Genomic DNA, 16,746 nt, shown 5'->3' with positions numbered 1-16,746 from the left:
ACACAAAACTAAGTTAGAATATGAGTTGAGGGGAGGATGCAAGGAGGCTTGAGGGTAATCTAGACATTGCCTGTGAGCAAAGACGTGGCAGGTGCTGTACAACATGAATGTGCTAATGTGAAACATGAAGTTGTATGCCTTAATATGAAAAACAGAAAGGGATCGTATTATTTAAATAGTGATAAATAGGAAAATAGAATGTGCAAAGGGATCTGGGTATGCTTATACCTAAGTTAATAAACAACCAGGCAGGTGCAGCAAGTGATTAGGAAGGTGGATTGCATTCTGACCTTCGTTGCATGAGGCATGTGTTCAAAATTAGGATTGTCATACTGTGAGGCAATGATAAGATCATACTTGGAGGATTGTGTGCAGCTTTGGACCCCCTGCCTACGAGTATGATATAATTGTTGTAAAGGGAATTCATTGAAAGTTCACCAGGATGCTATCGGCGATGGCAGTACTGCCATGTGGTTTGACTGAGCCTGTATTTTCTGGAGTTTAGAAGAGTGAGCAGGATCTGATTGAAACATAAAATTCTAACTGGGCTAGACAGAATAGATACAGGGAGGATGCTGCCATGGTTGGGAATTTAGAGCCTGGGCCGCAGTCTGCAGATATGGAATAGAACTAATATGAAACATTTCTTCAGTTGGAGGATGGTAAACCTGTGGAAATTGTTACCACAGAAGACTGTGGTGGCCAAGTGACTAGCAATATTCAAGAAAGAAATTGGTAAATTTTAAATACTAAAGCCATCAAAGGATATGGGGAAAAAGTGAAAATACAGTATTGAGGTAGACGATTGGCTGTATTCATATGGAATGACAGCAGCATGGAAGGCTCAACTGGTCAAATTCCTGCTCCTAGTTTCTATCTTTTTGGATTCTACCATGATATTGAGCAATTCAAACCTATTTTAACCACTGAAAAATTAAATGAATGTTCTTTTTTTAAATGTCTCTCTGAACAGAATTTTAAATGTTTTCTAATCTATCTTGATCAGCTTAAAGTCATCGTTTAGGATTGTAGTTTTCACAGAGCTAAGCAGCGTTACAAGTCGAGTGCCAATTTTTTTCTTTCTACACGATTGTGTAAACTAATACATACACTTGCCCCATGACCAAAACCGTGTAATCCCATGAAAAGATGAAAACCAAACTGAACATGCAGAAGAATTTAGGGGAAGGAACTCATTCGTGCTCAGTCCCTGATGTTATCTACTTTGTTAATGAGGTAATATCATCACAGCCAGAAACAGTGCAGTTCTTGTTGGAAGAAAGTCAGTGAATCAATCATCATTCGGCATACAAGACAACAGCCTCTTTCTGATGTCCACTATTTACTGGGAAAACAACCATCCCCTGATACCTGGAGGTAGATCTTAGGGACAAGTAACATTGTTGGCCGAACGACCATCTCCAAAGAGAATCTCACTATCATTGTTTTAATTGCCCAAGTAATACAAAGTTATGAGCTGTGACTATGCACTGAAATGGGACAAAATCTATGAATTGTAATGTTATCTGGCATATGCAAATGTGGTAACAACAATATAGTTACATAACTGCTTCAGTTAAAAATTCCAAGGCATCCGTGAAGGGTGTGATCAAGCAAAAATGGATTTCTTGCTGTCGTCTCAGCATCCGAGGAGGGAAGCGGTGGATTTGAAAGCAGAAGCTTAAAGGAAACGGAATGGAGTGGTGGGAGAGGAAATTCAAGAGTATAATGCTTAGGCAGCTAAATCACCATTAATGGTTGATTGAAAGAAGTTGTGTGAAGTCACAAAAGACCCAGAGACAGCGGAACGGAGGGTTTGGGGGCTGGTGTTGTAGAACTGAATCAAGTTACAGAGATTAGATTAGGTTCCCTACAGTGTGGAAACAGGCCCTTTGGCCCAACCAGTCCACACTGCCCCATGGGCCATCCATCCCAGACCCAGACCCAGACCCATCCCCCTATAACCCACACACCCCTGAAAACTACGGGTAATTTAGCATGGCTAATTCACCTAGCCGGCACATTTTTGGACTGTGGGAGGAAACCGGAGCACCCGGAGGAAACCCATGTCAGATAGGGAAGGAACAAAGCCGTTAGGGATCTGTTTTATACTTAATGAAATAATCTGACAAATAGGCAGAAAATTACTAGAGGTGAAAAAGGAAACTGCAGGACTGAACAGAAATGTTGAATGCACAGCTCATAACTCAAATTGAATGACGGAAGTTTGTTTGTAATGCAACAGAGTTCTGTAAGAAACCACAAAATTCAATATAACATGTTTTTCATAAAACCTCCAACTTCAAATGCAAGAAAGAATGATCACTGTTTGAGACTGATGAAGATTCCAGGCCTATTATTAGCGGAAAGAGCATCTCTTGTGCCCCTGATTTTTAACAGGCTGCTATTAATAACTGCTTGATTTCTCCAGTATGCTATAGTGAATTAATTATGTTTATGTATTGCAGTGCTTGGATTCATATTGATGTTTTGATTGAGCAATAATGACATTGCATTACTCATTCAGGAAATTTTCAGTGTTTTGTTCTCATGTTTCAAAAGTTTTAAAGCACTGGTACCTGAAACAAAGAAAATTATATAAATGCAAGGCAGTGAATCTGCCAGGACCCAGCTAAAAATTTGTCTCTCTCTTCCACACATTATGTCTTTGTTGTTTTTCTCTGTCACTTTAAACCCTGAATCCCATTTTCAAAATGCAAGAAGTTTTATGTTTTATTCATCACTCTCTCTTCCAGAATGGTATACACGTGATGTGCAAAGCGAGAAAGACACAGGTGATCGTTTGTCTAGAATTGCTTTTGCAGTATAATTTGTAAACCGGAATACTTACACCTATGTTTCTTGTGGGTCATATGGTATATATGATGCGAATAAATATAGATTTAACTTGTGACATCCTTTAATTTATTGTAGATATTTTAACACAATTAGATTTTTTTCTTGCTAAAGATATAGAAAATGTCAATAATGCATTTTTACAAATTAACTTATTTTCTAAAAAAAATCTAGGGCGAAAAATATGTTGTTCTTAAAAAGAAATATCAACGTCTTGTACGGGAAAGAGATGGATACCACAAAGAAGAAAACATTACAATGAGTACTCCTGCAGAAGAGTTTGTTGAGCAGTTACGGAAAGAAGAACTATCCCCACATTCTGAGGAAGAAAAACAGCAGAACTCTAACTCTGATGCTCCAAAAAGCAAGAAGACCTTTACAATGGAAACCCTACTGAAAATAGATATTAGTGAACCTACAAGCAGCAAGATTTCTGCAGGGAGCTCTACAGAAGAAAAAGTGAACATGTGTGAGTGGCTTGTACAAGAATTACCTCCACCAGCAGCTGACACTAAGATCAAGGTGCCTTCAGAGCTAGCAAGGCAGAGCCAGGTAGCTTTTTACTCTATTCCTTGAAGTTTCTTCTGTTCTTTCAGATCCTTTGCTTCTGAAAACATTGATCCCGAGTTGAGATTTGATGCCATAAACATAGACGTCCTTGGGTCTTGCACTCTGCCTATTTATCGAGCGTAAGTCTGAGCACCGGCAGGCTCAGTCTGCTAAATTTGATCATGTTTTCTTTCAATATCTACATATGTGCACATCCAGTCAAAGTCACTGGATGCCATCCAGGAATGAAAAACCTATGTTAGTTTCTTATGATAGATACAGAATTGCTGGGAACTGCTAAAATACTCCTGTAGATGAGCCTTCAATGAGCTAATTCAACAAAGACCAAGATTCTGGTATGGTCCTGGTTGATGTGGCTCTGTTACTGTCATGCTATAGATATAGCATAACTTCAAATAGCACTTTTTATGGATTCAATGGTCCAGCAGACTTAAACTCCATTGTAAAGAATCAAGTTTTAAAGTAGTTTTATGAAGGGCGATTTGTAAAATTGGAGGTCTAGTTATTTCTTTTCAAAAGTATTGATTGGAATTCCAAACTAAGACATTTAAAACCTCCACTAGTTCTCTTTCAATTCATGAAATATTTTCAAAACACTCAGCTAACATGGATGTTAGCTGACATCTGATTTCATTGATGGTTTTTACAATTGATCAGTAAGAGAGTCATATTGCATGTTCTGTGACTCCTGATGAGATGCCTAAATGGTCATTGACTGGATAGTGTTAAGCTTTTGAATAATTGAGGTGATGAAATTGCACGATACAATGCTTGACATATGAGTGCTGAGCATGTTCATATTGCATCAGAGATAATGGGAACTGCATATGCTGGAGAATCCAAGATTACAAAGTGTGAAGCTGGATGAACACAGCAGGCCAAGCAGCATCTCGGGAGCACAAAAGCCGACATTTCGGGCCTAGACCCTTCATCCTCATATTGCAGTTTGCCTGCTGTTTTAACAGGGGGCTAACTTTTTTTTGTTAAATTATAATTTTAAGTCCTATGTTACATTCTGTTCCTGAACTTTAAAGGCTGATATTATCCAGTTTGTTTGTATTGAAACCTTTTAATGTGGGTATCGTGGAAAGAAAAGCAATGAGAAAGCGGAAGCACAGGGTATATTTTAGACCATGGAGCGCCACATATAAATATAAAATGTGGTCAGTTGAAAGCTACTGTTTTTCCTCCATGTTTTGTCAGGATTACAATAAAGATCCACAAAACCAAGATTCACTTCTTTGTGAATAAATGCCTACAATATAGGGCTTGAGGGTATTACTTATTAGTGGTTCTTTTTGTTTGAAATCTGATCAGTCTCAGATACGTCAAATTTCCTGTACCCCAAATTTGAACAATACAAATTGTTGTTTCTTTGAAGTAAATCATGCCAGATATTTAGAGAACAGAATATGTTTTGTTCATATTAGGAACATTTTTTTGTTTTTTTTTGCATGACTGCAGGGGTTTCAACTCTTGAACCTAGGGATGTCTAATTTGTTAACTATTCTTGTGTGAAGTTGTAGTTTTAATCTTAATCCTAAATTTTGTATTTTACTGCTTTTACTCTACAACACTCTGCCCTACCCTTGCATTTTTATTTGGGCATTGCTGGATTAGTCGTTCTATGTCGCTAATTGTGCTGCTGCAGGATTACTTCAGATTCCCCTTTCTCTAGACTGGGAAAGCTGAAGTTTATCTATTTTTTTCTTCTGTTTGACTATATTAACTTCCTTTTTTCTGCTGTTTGGCATTCATTGGTTTGTATTTGCTTTTGCATTTGGATTGAAACATGTCTAGCATCAAGCTTGGTAAGATCTTCCGCTTTATTTCATCCTAATTTCACGGAATGTGGATTGTTTGTTTACTCTTTTTTCCTTCCTACTTTTATGGTATTTCTTTTAATTTGCTATTGTTTGACTCCTACTATATTACCAGGATCAGTGCTGTTTCCTCAGCTCTTGGTAACCAATTTTAATAACTTCTGTCACGGGACAGAATCCCATGCCCAATTTTGCAGATCCCATAGAGCTACATGGGACGTCATGCTTTGAGGAGCTCTTGGGACTGTAAAAGAATGTTGAGCGGGCATTTAGACAGATAATGGAATGTTCAGAAGTGAGGTCATTCATTCTGGTAGGAAGAATGAAAGGCCATACCTTTTTTTTTAAAATGGTGAGAAACTTTTTGACATCATGAAGGTTCAAAAAAGTTTGGATGCTCAAACTTAACATGCAGATATAGCCAGCAATTAGGAAAGGACGTAGTGTGTTGACCTTTATTGTAAATGGACTTGGACTGAGTAGAAGAGTCACACTTGCAGTACTGCGCGTAGTGTTGGTCGTCTTATCTGAGGCAAGATCTGCTTACCTTGCAGATTCACGAGATTGATTATTGCAATGCGAGGGCTGACTTTTGATGAAATGATGGGTAGACTGTTCGTTTTTTTTCAGAATAGTAATCTCATTGACACTTAAGATCTTGAGGGGGTTTGACAGGTTAGATATTGAAAGACTGTTTATTTCATCTCTGAGGTGTATTGTCATATGTCTGAACAAGTTGGTTTAAAATATATAGAACGCAAGCACTTTTTCCTTTTTATTGCCCTCTTTCTCTAGTGATAATTTTGTCATTGCTGACCTGCTTTCTTTTATTAACAACTCCAGGGTCTTTAGTATAAAACAAAGGAATTGATTTGAATGACTTATGCTACTCGATCTGTTATATTTGCCACTAATCAATCATAACAACAGTATTGAATGAAGTTCCCAGACTATATTTGACATACCACCTGATGTTGGTCTGCTCATTGCTTCCTTTGTGAGCAAAGATGCCTTACGATAGAATTGTAGAATCCCTACACTATGAAAGCAGGCCTGTGATAGGGTTAGGGTTAGACCCATCAAATCCGTGCTGACCCTCCAAAGGATATTCCACCTAGAACCACCTGCCTAGGCTATTCCTGAAAACCTGCATGTACCATGACTAACCCACCTAGTCTGCATATTCCTGGCCACTATGGACAATTTAGCATGGCTAATCCACCTAACCTGCGCATCTTTGGACTGTGGGAGGAGACCAGAGCACGTGGTGGAAACCCGTGCAGACATGGGAAGAGATAATGGGAACTGCTGATGCTGGAGAATCCAAGATAACAAAGTGTGTAGCTGGATTAACACAGCAGGCCAAGCAGCATCTCAGGAGCACAAATATTCCCTGAGGTTGGTCCGGAGGGAGGAGGGTCTAGGCCCGAAATGTCAGCTTTTGTGCTCCTGAGATGCTGCTTGGCCTGCTGTGTTCATCCAGCTACATGCAGATTTGACAAAGACAGTTGCCGGAGGGTGTGCATCATGTCCCAGATTCTGTTACTGATCTGTGTCAAGTATTTAAAGTGTTTCGTTTTGGCCTCAAATTCATACGAATTTATTCATTTGAATAGCCCCTTTATGTATGCCACCACTAGGCCAGAGCAAGATTGGATTCCTTCAGATAAACTATGGATTTCCTAATGCATGACAGTTACCACTTGGTGAGGTGATAGTGCTAGTATATCCTGTGAAGTAGGGGAAAAAGTAGTGTTTAAAAATACATAAACATTGTTTTAATGTCTACAGAGGATTTTCCTTCGGTATACTTGCACTGATCATTGACCCTTTTTTCTTTAAATTGCAGGAAAGACCCAGTATTTGCTTCAGTGAAGCATTCGGAGGAAAACAGGGCAAAAGGCTTGATACCGCATCTGAAAGTGTTACAGAATGTCCAGTGCAGATTGAAGTAAAGGTGGAAGAGCCCCAAACAGATGGATTTGATGCTGTGTTCAAGGTAGTCTTGCAAAACTATCTTTCCAACCATTGGGATTGAAAACTCAAAAGACAACCTGAGACAACGAAAAATTGGTACTGAAACTTAGAAACAACTTTTGAAATTTATGAAATTGTTGATCATAGTCTCATTAGGTCATGGTGGGGCCTTTCAGTCAGCACGTTGTATTAATGTCGGCTGTCTATATAGCAATTCTCCACTTTGTCTGTAGTTTCCCCCTACAAAAGAACCCCTATTTATCATCAATGTGCAATCCCTTTACACATCCATCTTCAATCAGGATGGCCTCATGACTGTCCACTTTTTCCTGGAAAAAAAAAATGCTCGAACCACCCCATCCACCATCACCCTTCACCTGGCCAAACTCATCCTCGTTTTGAGCAACAACTCCTTTTAACTTCTCCAGTTTATTTGAGGTCAAAGGGGTATCCATGGGGTACCTGCATGGGCCCCAATTATGCCTGTCTCTTTGTGGGTGTGTGGAACATTTCTTGTTCCAGTCCTCCTCTAGCCCCCAACCACAGTGCTTTCTCTGGTACATCAATGACTTCGTTGGTGCCGCTTTTCACTGTCATCTGGAATAGGAAAATTTCATCAGTTTCACTTCCAATTTTCACCCTGCTCTTGCCTTCAAGTGATTGGTTTCTGACTCCTCCCTTCCCTTCCTCGACATTTCCATTTCTGGGGTGGACTGGCCACCAATATTGACCACAATTCCACCAACACCTGCAGTTATCTTGACTGTACATCCTCACACATAATAAAATGTGAGGCTGGATGAACACAGCAGGCCAAGCAGCATCTCGGGAGCACAAAAGCTGACGTTTCGGGCCTAGATCTGATGAAGGGTCTAGGCCCGAAACGTCAGCTTTTGTGCTCCTGAGATGCTGCTTGGCCTGCTGTGTTCATCCAGCCTCACACATTTTATTATCTTGGATTCTCCAGCATCTGCAGTTCCCATTATCTCTGTACATTGTCACACCCTGCTTCCTGTAAAGACTGTCTTCCATCCTCCTACTTCCTCTGTCTCCAGCGCATCTGTTTTGGTGATCCAACTTTGACAACGAGGCCTCCGAAATGTCTATCTCACCCTTGTGAGCCACAGAAGGGTTATCGGCTGTCTCCGACCCACTACCCACACCTCAGCCCTCGTGCGCTCTCTTTTCTCTCTCACAACAGCAATAGGCTCCCCTTATCCTTACCTACCATCCCACGCAACACTCACATCGAAAGGCTTCATATCCATGTTAGCCTCCATATCCATGTCCAGCAGACTGCCACCATCAGACATGCGTTCCTCCCCACCCCGCCATGCCACAGGAACGATTCCTTTAAGGAAACCTGGGTTCACTCCTCAGATCCCAGCATCTAACCATAACCCCACAGCATCTCACCTGCAGTCAAAGAAGGTGTAACACCTTTTCTGAGGAAGGGCCTCGACCCGAAACATCAGACTTTCCTGCTTGTCTGATGCTGCTTGGCTTGCCGTATCCAGCTTCATACTGTGTAACACCTGCCCACTTACTACTTCCCTCCTCACTGTCCAAGGTCTCGGTGAAGCAGTGATTTACCTGAAATCCACCCAATCATCTAGTCTACTGCACTGGCTGCTCACAATGTGGTCTCCTCTACATTGGTATGATGAAGCCTAGACTCGGTGATTACTTCACAGACCACCTATGTTATGTCTCCAGAAATGACACTGAGCTTCCACTTGCCTGTCATTTCAACACACCTCCATGTTATCCGGCCAGCATCTGTGTTGGCTTGCTACGCTGCTCCAGCAAGCTGGAAGGACAGCACTTCATTTTCAGCTTGGGAACCCTGCAATCTTGTGGGTAAATATAGAACATGTTAAGGATTGGGCTACCACCTCCCATGCCCTTACCCCAACCTCCCCACACAAAGCCTTGTTGTCACATGAGCTGCTACTACAAACAACTGTTAGCAGTCCGTGTTAGCTGTTCATTTTCCTGTGCTGGCCTTTACCCATTGCATTGTTTCTCTCTCTTCGCATTCTCTTCTCCCCCTCATGCTCCCCCCTCTGCCAACCTTGTTCTATCTCCTGTCAGTTGTGAAGAAAGGTCACTGGGCCTGAAATGTTAACTCTGCTTCCACTCCACAGATGCTGCCAGATCTGAGTTTTTTCCAACAGTTTCTCATTTTGTACTATCAGATAGTGGGGGTAAAGAAAGAGATGCACAGGATACATCAGAAATTTTGTGAACATCGAAATTTTGCGAAAATGATGACCTTAAAGTAATTATTATCAAAAGGATAATTATTTCAAAAGGTGTTAGTATTTTTACCAACTGATCCTCCAGACTTTCAAGAGGTGGCTGCAGAGATTGAATAACTTACTTTGAGAACTTCTTACTTTCTACAGCATCCCTGTTTTTTTGGATAATTGTGTGTGTGTGTGTGTGTGTGTGTGTGTGTGTGTGTGTGTGTGGTAGACACATGAGGGCAGTCATGTTGTGATACTGATGTGACGTTGAGTCCTAAAATATCCCCGGGGGGTGACCTTGTTGGAGCACTGTAGTAGGCTTGAGACAGAATATTGGTAAGGCAACATGACAGTGTGTTGTGAAGTGGCAGGTAACTGGAAGCTCTGTCACCATGTACAGAAAGAACATTGGTGTTCCACAAAGTGATCACCAACTCTGTTTCATCTCCCCTGTGCAGAAAAAACTGCACAATGAGGTGGATATACAGTAGACTAGATTGAATGAAGCGGAGGTAAATTGCTGTTTCACCTGAAACGTGCGTCAGGGGCGTTGGATAAGGAGAAGATAAACAGATTGTTGCACCATCTGGGATTGCATGGAGCAGAGGAGAAGTGGTTTGGGCTGTCCCTGAGGGAATGGTCCATGCGAAATGCTGATGGGAGGGGAATGTGTAGCTGGTGTTGGCATCCCACTGGAGGTGGCAGAAAGGGCACCTTATGACTTTTTGGATGTGGAGTCTGGTGGGTTGGAAAGTGAGGACCAGCGTTCCATTGTTCACTTTAGCCATGGCTTAATTTTTGGCTAACCTCAATTCTTCCACCCACTAACCTTGCCCCATACCCATGCCCTCCCATCCTTTAATCCCTTGAGAATGCAATTAATCTGTCTCTTCTCACCTTTAACTATACACACCAATGGAGGATTCACAATTCTCTGGGGTTGATTACTGAACATGTTATGAACCTTTGGTGCAAAGAAATTAATCCTAAATGATCAGCCTCTTGTCCTAGGATTGTTTTCCCAGGTTCTGGATCCCTCAGCTAGGAGAAATAACCTGTCTGTCTACTTTGTAAAGCTTCTCTATAATCTTGAATGTTTCAATGAGGCCTTTTTTTATCCTCCAATATAGATTCAATTTACTCAGACTCTCAACATTGGTTCCCTGGATTAGAATGTTCTTCAATCTTGTGAATCTTCAGTATACCGCCTCCAATGCTAGATTGTCTTTCCTTAAATATGGAAACTGAAACCTCTTAGTACTGCAGGTTAGATCTCACCAAAGCCTTGTCAAATTTTGGCAAGACTTCCTTATTCTTGTAATCCAGTTCCTTTTGTAGTAAAGGACAATACGCCATTTCCTCCCTAATTGCTTGCTTTACCTGCATGTTGACTTAGTGATCCTTGGACAAGCACACTTGCTTCTCTCTTTCAAAAATTTAAAACTCCATGCTGCTTTCAAAGGAAGAGATTCTACTTGTCTATTTTTGTATAACCTTGTGCTTCCGTACAATGCACTCTCGCTTCCACCTTCTTGCCCATTCACTTAACCTGTCTATATCACTTTTTGTCCCCTTCAAAACTACATTCCTGCCTAATCAGCAAGTGGGATGTTGAATAGTTAATCAGCTGGATGCAAGCTGGTGCCTCCTCATGGTTCACTTCCTGTATGGACTGTGGTTATTCATGGAGGCCTGTGTCCTTGCTATGCACTTGGCTGATGTGGAGTGGTGTCCCTCAGGTTAAATAGTCATAAGTATCTCTAACAGAGGTGCCTGTTGTCCCACACGGGCCATAGGCTAATCGTCTTCTTGAATAAACTTAAATGATTTTTGGTGTTTTCCTCTCTGAGAAATTCCTACAAATTGTAAATATCCTCACTGATCCTTACTACCCAAGATTAATCAGCACTTCCAATATGAATATTCCTATCTGTAAATCAGTCTTCTGTTCTACTAATATGTGACCCAAATGAGTCAATATTTTGTAAATTAACATTTTGTGTGGCACCTCGTCAAATGCCTTTTGCCAATTACCTGTAATTTCTTATTTGTCTTCATTTTCCTTTTTTAATAATAATTATATTTGCAGGTTCCTTTTTTAAATTCACTCATGGGATGTGGGTATCTCTGTCTTATGGCATCACTTATTGATCAGAGGGCAGTTAAAAGTCAGCAATGTTGTTCTGGGTCGGGCATCAAATATAGGCCAGACCAGGTAAGGATGACCTGAGATCATTCCATATCGGACATGAATGAATCAGCTGGGTTTTTCTGACCGTTAATAACGGTTTCATAGTTGTCATTAGACTGTTAACTGCCAGATTAAGAAACATTCCTCTGCTAGGAGTGTTCTAAAATTTAGGGTGTATGACAAGACCACAGGATATTCACTACCTGTATCTTTTGGAACTCCAACATGTTTGCCAGGGTCCAAAGAATTTGTCAAATTTTAGTCCCATAAGTCTCTCCAATACTTTTCCTCACATGGTAACAATGACCTTTCGGCTTATGAGAAGGATCATTCCTAAACTTTTGAAAACAACCAATTTGTTTAAGCAGTAGGTAGAAGAAATAATTCTGAGTATGATGAGTTTAAATAGCAAGTCAGAAGCAAATTGATATATTTGATATTTCCAACATATTTTTATGATTATAAATTACATACTCTCTTTTTAACATGTCTTTTGGGGTGGAGAGATGAGTAGTGAAAAATGTGTTGCTGGGTTTCAGACAGTATTATGGACAAAGAAATGTTCTGTTGATTCTGTTTCTCTAATATCCCCACTAATTTTGTTTCTGCAGCTGTTGCATGATAGAAAACAGGTGCTGCCTTGCAAAGTTGCAAACAGTGTCCAGAATACAAAGATCTCACTGCGGAATAGGTTCAATTTGAAGTGTCTAACAAGCGTGACTTTATAATAATTAGACTAAGTTTATGACATGCACATTAGAATATAAATGTTTTGAGAAGATGCTGGAAAAATAGTCTATATTTTTCCAAAAAAAGAAAAGTAGATTTTTGAGAGGCACTAAAGCAATCTGTCTGAATTGACAGATTGTATGGTAATGCTGTTTCTTCTTTTTTTGGTTAGGATCAGTGCATCCAGATTTGAAATGCTGGAACATGGAAAAATACTTCAATTTAGAATAGAATCTGTAATAGTCAAACATTAAATTAAATTGTGTAAAATTGCAGTGAATTAGGAGGAATGATAATTGCTTCAGGATTTAGCATTTTGGCAGAGGTTTGTTTATGTAGCCCGGAATAATTTCAGATCTGACCGCCATTTCTATCAAAGCCAAGTTCAGCTTGACTTTGGGTCAAAATTATAACACTGAGGCAAAGTAAATTCTAACTGATAAAACTGACATGGAAATTGCCATTTATTACAACATAGTTTCAAAGCTAATTGTTCTCAGATTGTTTTACCTTTTGTTTCACCGTTGTGAACACTACTGTATGGAATAGCTTAGCTATCTCCACAGTCAGCGAGGCTAATAGGCCACCTAATTTTATTTATTAATATTAATTGTTCATTCTTCACCATAGAAGCCTTGCAATCTCTACCATCTGGTCATTTTTGAAATTAGTCTAGGCTCCTTCAGCTTTATGAAAATGCTGCAAGGAAGAAAGCCTTAGATTTTATAATTGTACTTATTGCTCAACAGTTTCAAGGTAGATAATGTTGTGGTTATGACCCATTGTAGTACCTATATGCATTTGCCATTATCATTGTTTGCTGTCTACAGTAGCTATTGTGCACTCCGTACTTTTCAAAGTATGCTCAATGTAACAGTCATCTATCAATGCCACTATCAAACAGCCTGGTAGTAAATGATATTCACATCTTTTTAGTATAATGTACCTCAAGTTGTGTATACAAATTGTCTAATTCTGTCTCTGTCTCTCTTCCCGCTCCCACCACCCCCCCCCCACCCCACCCCTTGCCATACCCCCAGCCATTAATTAATCTAATGTTATACAGAACAGTCCACCACTTATTATTATAAAGATGAAACTTGGGTTTAACTTTTTTTTTAGGTACTTCAGTTTTCCTTTTCTTTTATCCCCTCCTCTCCTGAAAGCAACTTTTGACCTAGTTCCTTGTGCACCATTTCCTCATCAGGGCATAACAAATTTTTAATTGGATAATGCAGATATGGATAGCATGGCTAATGAACTTTATCTATTCACGTTTGACGTTCTCGCATCCTTGAGACCACTAGCTAGTTTTTTTCCTCTCCAGATAGTTACCGATCAATGGCCTAACTGATCTGACTCCAGAACAGCTAACAGACCATATATTGCCAAATTTTCTTTTATCTTTCTGTATCTTGGGCTGAGTTGTGCTGCTTTGAAGCCTGGATTTTTTTTTAAAGCAGTTCCATTTGAATGGACGGCACAAAGTATGCTCTACGGAAATGTAATGATATTAGTGCCTTGTTGTATCCTAAACACAAATTTTGAGTGTCTTCAAGCTCCAGCACGGTTGAGGGATTTAGATGATGGCACAAGTTGTAAAAGTGAACTCAAGAATTTGTTGACCAAAGTTGAAGAAATTGCTGATGGTGGAAATCTGAAATCCTTAAATTTACTGAGATGGAGGAGGATTTAGGAGATTTAGAAATACAAAGAGCAAAAGTACACCAATGAAGTGGAATTTGTTTGCTGCATTCCCATCATATTTCATAAATTAATGTGTATTGAAGGCTATTACTAGTGAAGTGCCACAATATGTGCTGGAGTCTGTTATTGACCATCTATACTTGTGACTTCAGTGAAGAGAAAGAGCTTTTAAGTTTGCTGATGAGACATGGAAGTGTGGATGCAGGCTGTGAGGAGCCCACAAACAGACAAGTAAAGTGAATGCATAACAAGATGGCTTGTGGTTCATGTGGGGAGTGTGTGGTTACTCACTTTTTTCATAAAAATAGAAATGAGTATTTTTAGAAAAGTGTAAACTTGTATATGCTGATGCTCAAAGTTTGGAGAGTGGGTGGCTTAAAAGAATACAGCATGAAGGCCCAGCAAAAGGTTAAGAAAGTAAATGACATTAGCCCTTTTTGCGTGTGAATTGGATTACAAGAAGAAAGAAGTTTCACTACAATTACAAAGGACTTTGGTAAAATCACCCCTAAAATATTGTGTGCAATTTTGGTCTCCGTATTTAAGGAAGAGTAGACTTGCATTTGAGGCTGCCTTGCAAAGTTTTGCTGGATTGATTCCCAGGATGAAATGGTTGCCCTACGTGGAGAGGTTTAGTAAATTCATTCTATAATTCTCTGGTATTTAGCACGATGAGCAGTGGTCTAATTGAAACATTGAAGATCATAAACTGGTTTGACAGAATCAGCAGACGTTGCTTCCCCTAGCTGAAGAATCTAGAACACAGAGACAATTTCAGGAGAAGGACCTGATAATTTCATACCGTCGCGAGGAAAGATTTCTTCACTCAAGAAGTGTGTGTCTTCAGAAATTTCCGCACCTGGGTATACCGTCATTGAGTATATTTATTGCTGACATGCAGACATGTTTGGTCTGTTGGCGAATCGAGCGACGGAGGAAACAAACAGGAGAATGGAGATGAAGCTCAAGATCAGCCATGATTGTATTGAGTAGGGAAGAAAGCTCTATGACAGATGATTTTCTCCTATTTGTTATGTTCTTGAAATCAGATAATATTGTAAACAATAGGCCAGTCATCATCATTTTGGAGGGAGCAGATGAGCCGGGAGAACTCTGGAATAGTCAAAAGGAAACAAATACAGCAGGTGCAGATCAGAAGTAAAAATAGAAAATGCTGTAAAAGGTCAGGATCATGCATGGTCCTCAATCCAAAATGTTGTTTTTTTTTCTGCACCTTTTACAGAAATTTCCCAATTGGCTGATTTATTTTCACCCTTTTTTTCCTTTTAGTTGAGTCAGGAACTATAACAAGTGAGAATTATTCCTTGATGGAGTTTTCAGCAACTGTTAGGTTTGGATTGTATTAAAGAATGAATTGAACAATTCTTGTCTTCAAAAGAATACGTGATCAAATAACATCAGTCTTCCCAATGTACTGGACAAAATTGGTGGAACATTCAAGACTGAGTGTTGGACAAGGTGTCTGACAACAAAATCAAGGTTTTGAGATAGTGACATAAAGTTGGGAATTTTTGACATACAGTACCCAACAACATTATAGCTGGATGATATCTTGCAGGGAGCTGGGAAAGAGACATGACTAGTCTGCAACATGGATGCACGATGTCATACTGCAGTAGTTTTCTATTATTTTTGGTCACTTCCCAAGTGCTAACCTATTCCTCATCCATACTATTGTTATGTTAATGATAACTTATTCATCCCACACTGTCAGCATCACCCCTGAATAAAGGCTGTGATCAGTAGATAATGTTCTTGGAAAACTGGAACATGCTGCACTTCACAAACTTTTCTTGCTTTGATTAAGACTCATCTGATGTTCACTACCACCTCTATTCATGCATTTTCTCTTTATTGTAAATATGTTTAATTTCTCTCTTTGAAGTGCCAGGAGAAAGTTAAACCTAAACTTCTCGGGTGTTGCCAGAGGGAGAGTTTTAGATTCCTGGGGCATTGGTACCAATTGTGGGGGAGGTGGGACCTGTACAAATTGGACAGGTTACACTTGGGCAGGACTGGAACAATGTCCTAGTCGGAGTGTTCGTGAGAGCAGTTTGGGGGGTGGGGCATTTAAACAAATATAACCAGGGATGTGGAAACCCATGTAGGGAGTCAGAAAGAGGGAGCAAGGACAAAAACACAAAATTGAAAAGGGAATTTTAAAAAATTATAGGCAGAGAAACCAAGGACAAAATTCAAACGGAACTATTGAGAAAAATAAGAGCGAGACAAATGAAGTTAAAAAGACTAGCTTAAAAGCATTGTACCTTCTTAATATGCAGAACAGTAGAATGGATGAACTAATTGTGCAGATAGATTTAAATGGGTGAAATACAAATGGGATTGCAGAGACCTGGCCATGGGGTGAGCAGGGATGGGAAGTGAATGTCCAAGGGTATTCAGTAGTTTAGGAAGGACCAGCTAAAAGGCATTTCTGGTTAAAGAGGAAATTCTCAATAGTGAGAAAGGATATCAGCTCTGACAGTATGGAGTCTACATTAGTAGAATTGAGAAATAGCAAGAGGCAAAAAACATTAGTGGCTGTCATATATAGAGCACCTGTGCTGATGTTGGGAATGACATTAAATGGGAAATTAGAGATACATGTGATAAAGGAATAACA

The 16,746-nt window shown here is 39.8% G+C and overlaps 1 protein-coding gene across 3 annotated transcripts in view; it reads left to right on the top strand.

The window, feature by feature from the left end:
• The window catches only part of LOC125461302 (ankyrin repeat domain-containing protein SOWAHA), a 77,137-nt gene that overhangs the window by 22,426 nt on the left and 37,965 nt on the right, over positions 1–16,746 (top strand). For 2 of the 3 annotated variants that reach the window (XM_059652835.1, XM_059652834.1), the window contains exons 3-5: positions 2,757–2,795; positions 3,031–3,408; positions 7,099–7,248. In XM_059652835.1, the coding sequence (XP_059508818.1) occupies positions 2,757–2,795; positions 3,031–3,408; positions 7,099–7,248 (567 nt within the window). The remainder of the gene's footprint in view (positions 1–2,756; positions 2,796–3,030; positions 3,409–7,098; positions 7,249–16,746) is intronic. The other variant, XM_059652836.1, reaches the window with a different exon arrangement.

The sequence above is a fragment of the Stegostoma tigrinum genome, chromosome 19 (assembly GCF_030684315.1).
Source record: "Stegostoma tigrinum isolate sSteTig4 chromosome 19, sSteTig4.hap1, whole genome shotgun sequence".
NCBI lineage: Eukaryota > Metazoa > Chordata > Chondrichthyes > Orectolobiformes > Stegostomatidae > Stegostoma > Stegostoma tigrinum.
This window is presented reverse-complemented; position numbering and strand designations above follow the sequence as displayed.